Genomic DNA, 2,500 nt, shown 5'->3' with positions numbered 1-2,500 from the left:
AGCTCTAGCCCCGGGGTTGGACCCCCCGGTAAGAAACCCCCCATGTGTTCCCAGGGTTAGGTTTTTGAGCCAGGAACAAAGGGCGGGGTAACCCCGAAAGAAACCTAAGGGCTGAAGTCGGAGGATCTGGGCCAACAGGCGCACCTTAACCTTTCTTTTTATTTCTTTATTTGGTGTTTAACGTCGTTTTCAACCACGAAGGTTATATCGCGACGGGGAAAGGGGGGGGGGGGAGAGATGGGATAGAGCCACTTGTTAATTGTTTCTTGTTCACAAAGGCACTAATCAAAAAATTGCTCCAGGGGCTTGCAACGTAGTACAATATATGACCTTACTGGGAGAATGCAAGTTTCCAGTACAAAGGACTTAACATTTCTTACATACTGCTTGACTAAAATCTTTACAAACATTGACTATATTCTATACAAGAAACACTTAACAAGGGTAAAAGGAGAAACAGAATCCGTTAGTCGCCTCTTACGACATGCTGGGGAGCATCGGGTAAATTCTTCCCCCTAACCCGCGGGGGGTGCACCTTAACCAACCACAGATCCACGCACATCGCAAACAGCGAACGACAAGAAGAAGGCTTTTCCGCTGTCTGGAAGAGTAGGAGCCCCTGTACCTCGGGCAAGGTTTTCACAACATCATGTTCCTCGCTTCCCATCGGCAGTACGTATCCTGCGATCGGGACGAACAACTAGCTATGATGTGTATGCTATGCAGCGTGCGCTAAATATGATATAATTTTCGTTCGAAAATATAATCATGGAGCCACGAATCGCCACCAATGGCTTGCTGATCACTGGAAGTGTTCGCTAAGCACGTGTTTTTTTCTAAACTCACGTGACCTTAAGCCAAACCCACGTGATCTCGAACAAAACACGCTGTGATACGTGCCAGCGATCATTTCTGCAACAAACTCTGAACTTCGATGAACTCTTGAACGCTGATTTTCGAAAGTAAAGGTATTTTGTTGTGCGCGCGCTGCATTACATACAAATCAGATTTAGTTGTTTGTCCCGATCGCAGGATACAGCCGACCGGAAGCGTGGAACATGCTCCGGATGTTGTGAAAACCTTGTCCGAGGTAAAGGGGCTCTTACTCTTACAGACCGCTGATAATCTTGACAGAGTTATTTTCAAAAATCTTCAATTGACCCCACACTATGTAACTAACGCTGTTGAAAAAAACTCACGACTTTGAGCCTTCCGTCTTCTAACTTGGCTAGGATTTTCTGTTGCCTCTCTTCGGAGATCATCAGTGAGTGTATGCGTGTGACGTCATGGGTGTCGTCACGTGGTCCGCGGCATTCACACGTCAACATCAGTTTGCCTGATGCTGAGTTGACTCTGCCTGAGAGATCTGAAACAAAATATGTTAATGTTTATGATCACCTTTTCCTTTCACATTGTCAATTTTGCCAGGGATTAGGAATGAGGGAAGCGAGTGTGTGTGTGTGTGTGTGTGTGTGTGTGTGTGTGTGTGTGTGTGTGTGTGTGTGTGTGTGTGTGTGTGTCTATGACAGAAACTCAAATTGCCCCCCCAAAAAGAAACAAAAGTGGTTTCATCGTATACTTTCTTTTATTTCCTCAATCCTGAAATATAAAATATAAACGACATGCTGTGTCTGAATTGAAAACATACTCAAAACTTACGGAAATCAGTTTTATGCTCCTAAATGTCAACCTTCCAATGCTTTGCCGAGACTAGTCAGTGCAGTTTCAGTCGAAGGGTTTCTGTCAGCCAAGACTGATCAAGTGTGTTCAGTTTCGATCTTTTGTGCCGATAGATTGACTGAATGATAATGGTAATATTGCTTTCAGCGACCTGTTTTGATTGTCATCTTGTTGGAAGAGAAGTGTTTCATTGAAGTATTAGCCCAGGAAACATTACACAGAGAATGAAAGCAGATGGGTGTTACAGTATTACCTGGCAAACCAGTGCTATCTGGATAGCAGTGAACAAGTAAGGACTTCTCCCTGAACGAAACTTCTTTTGCCTTTGCGAGCAGTTTTAAAGCGTCCCGTACACAGGTCTAACATTGTCTAACATTGTAGCCGTCGCGAGATGCTCAAGCAATGATGCTATAAAAAATTAAAACAATTTAAAAAAAAAGTTATGAGTTGTTCAGTCAATATCGCTATCCGGCTTTTCTTTTCGGGTTGACTCACTCTCTCTCCACCCCCTCCATCTCTCTCTCTCTCTCTCTTTCTTTCTCTCTCTTTATCTCTCTTTCTCTCTCTTTAAATCTCTCTCTCTCTTCCTCCCTCTTTCTCTCTCTCTGTCTCTCGCTCGCTCTGTCTCTCGCTCGCTCTCTCTCTCTCTCTTCCTCTCTCTCTTTATATATCTCTCTCTTTATCTCTCTCTCTCTTTATATACAGGGTGGGCCATAAAAAGTGTCCACATTTAATTTGTTAATATTTTTCCTGTAAAGTGATATTTTCTTTTCTGTTTCAGATAGAATTTGAGACAAGCATCTTAGAATTCTTTTAAAGC

At 43.4% G+C, this 2,500-nt stretch overlaps 1 protein-coding gene across 3 annotated transcripts in view; it reads right to left on the bottom strand.

Annotated features, from left to right (window-relative positions):
* Positions 1 to 2,500, bottom strand: part of LOC138970547 (uncharacterized) — an 18,144-nt gene that overhangs the window by 12,827 nt on the left and 2,817 nt on the right. For all 3 annotated transcript variants that reach the window (XR_011456991.1, XM_070343013.1, XM_070343012.1), the window contains exon 2: positions 1,200 to 1,366. Coding sequence is in view for 2 of the 3 variants with exons in the window: in XM_070343013.1 (XP_070199114.1) it covers positions 1,200 to 1,366 (167 nt within the window). In the remaining variant the exon portion in view is untranslated. The remainder of the gene's footprint in view (positions 1 to 1,199; positions 1,367 to 2,500) is intronic.

Source organism: Littorina saxatilis, linkage group LG7 (genome assembly GCF_037325665.1).
Source record: "Littorina saxatilis isolate snail1 linkage group LG7, US_GU_Lsax_2.0, whole genome shotgun sequence".
NCBI lineage: Eukaryota > Metazoa > Mollusca > Gastropoda > Littorinimorpha > Littorinidae > Littorina > Littorina saxatilis.
The sequence above is the reverse complement of the archived record's forward strand: the minus strand, read 5'-3'. Positions and strand labels throughout refer to the sequence as shown.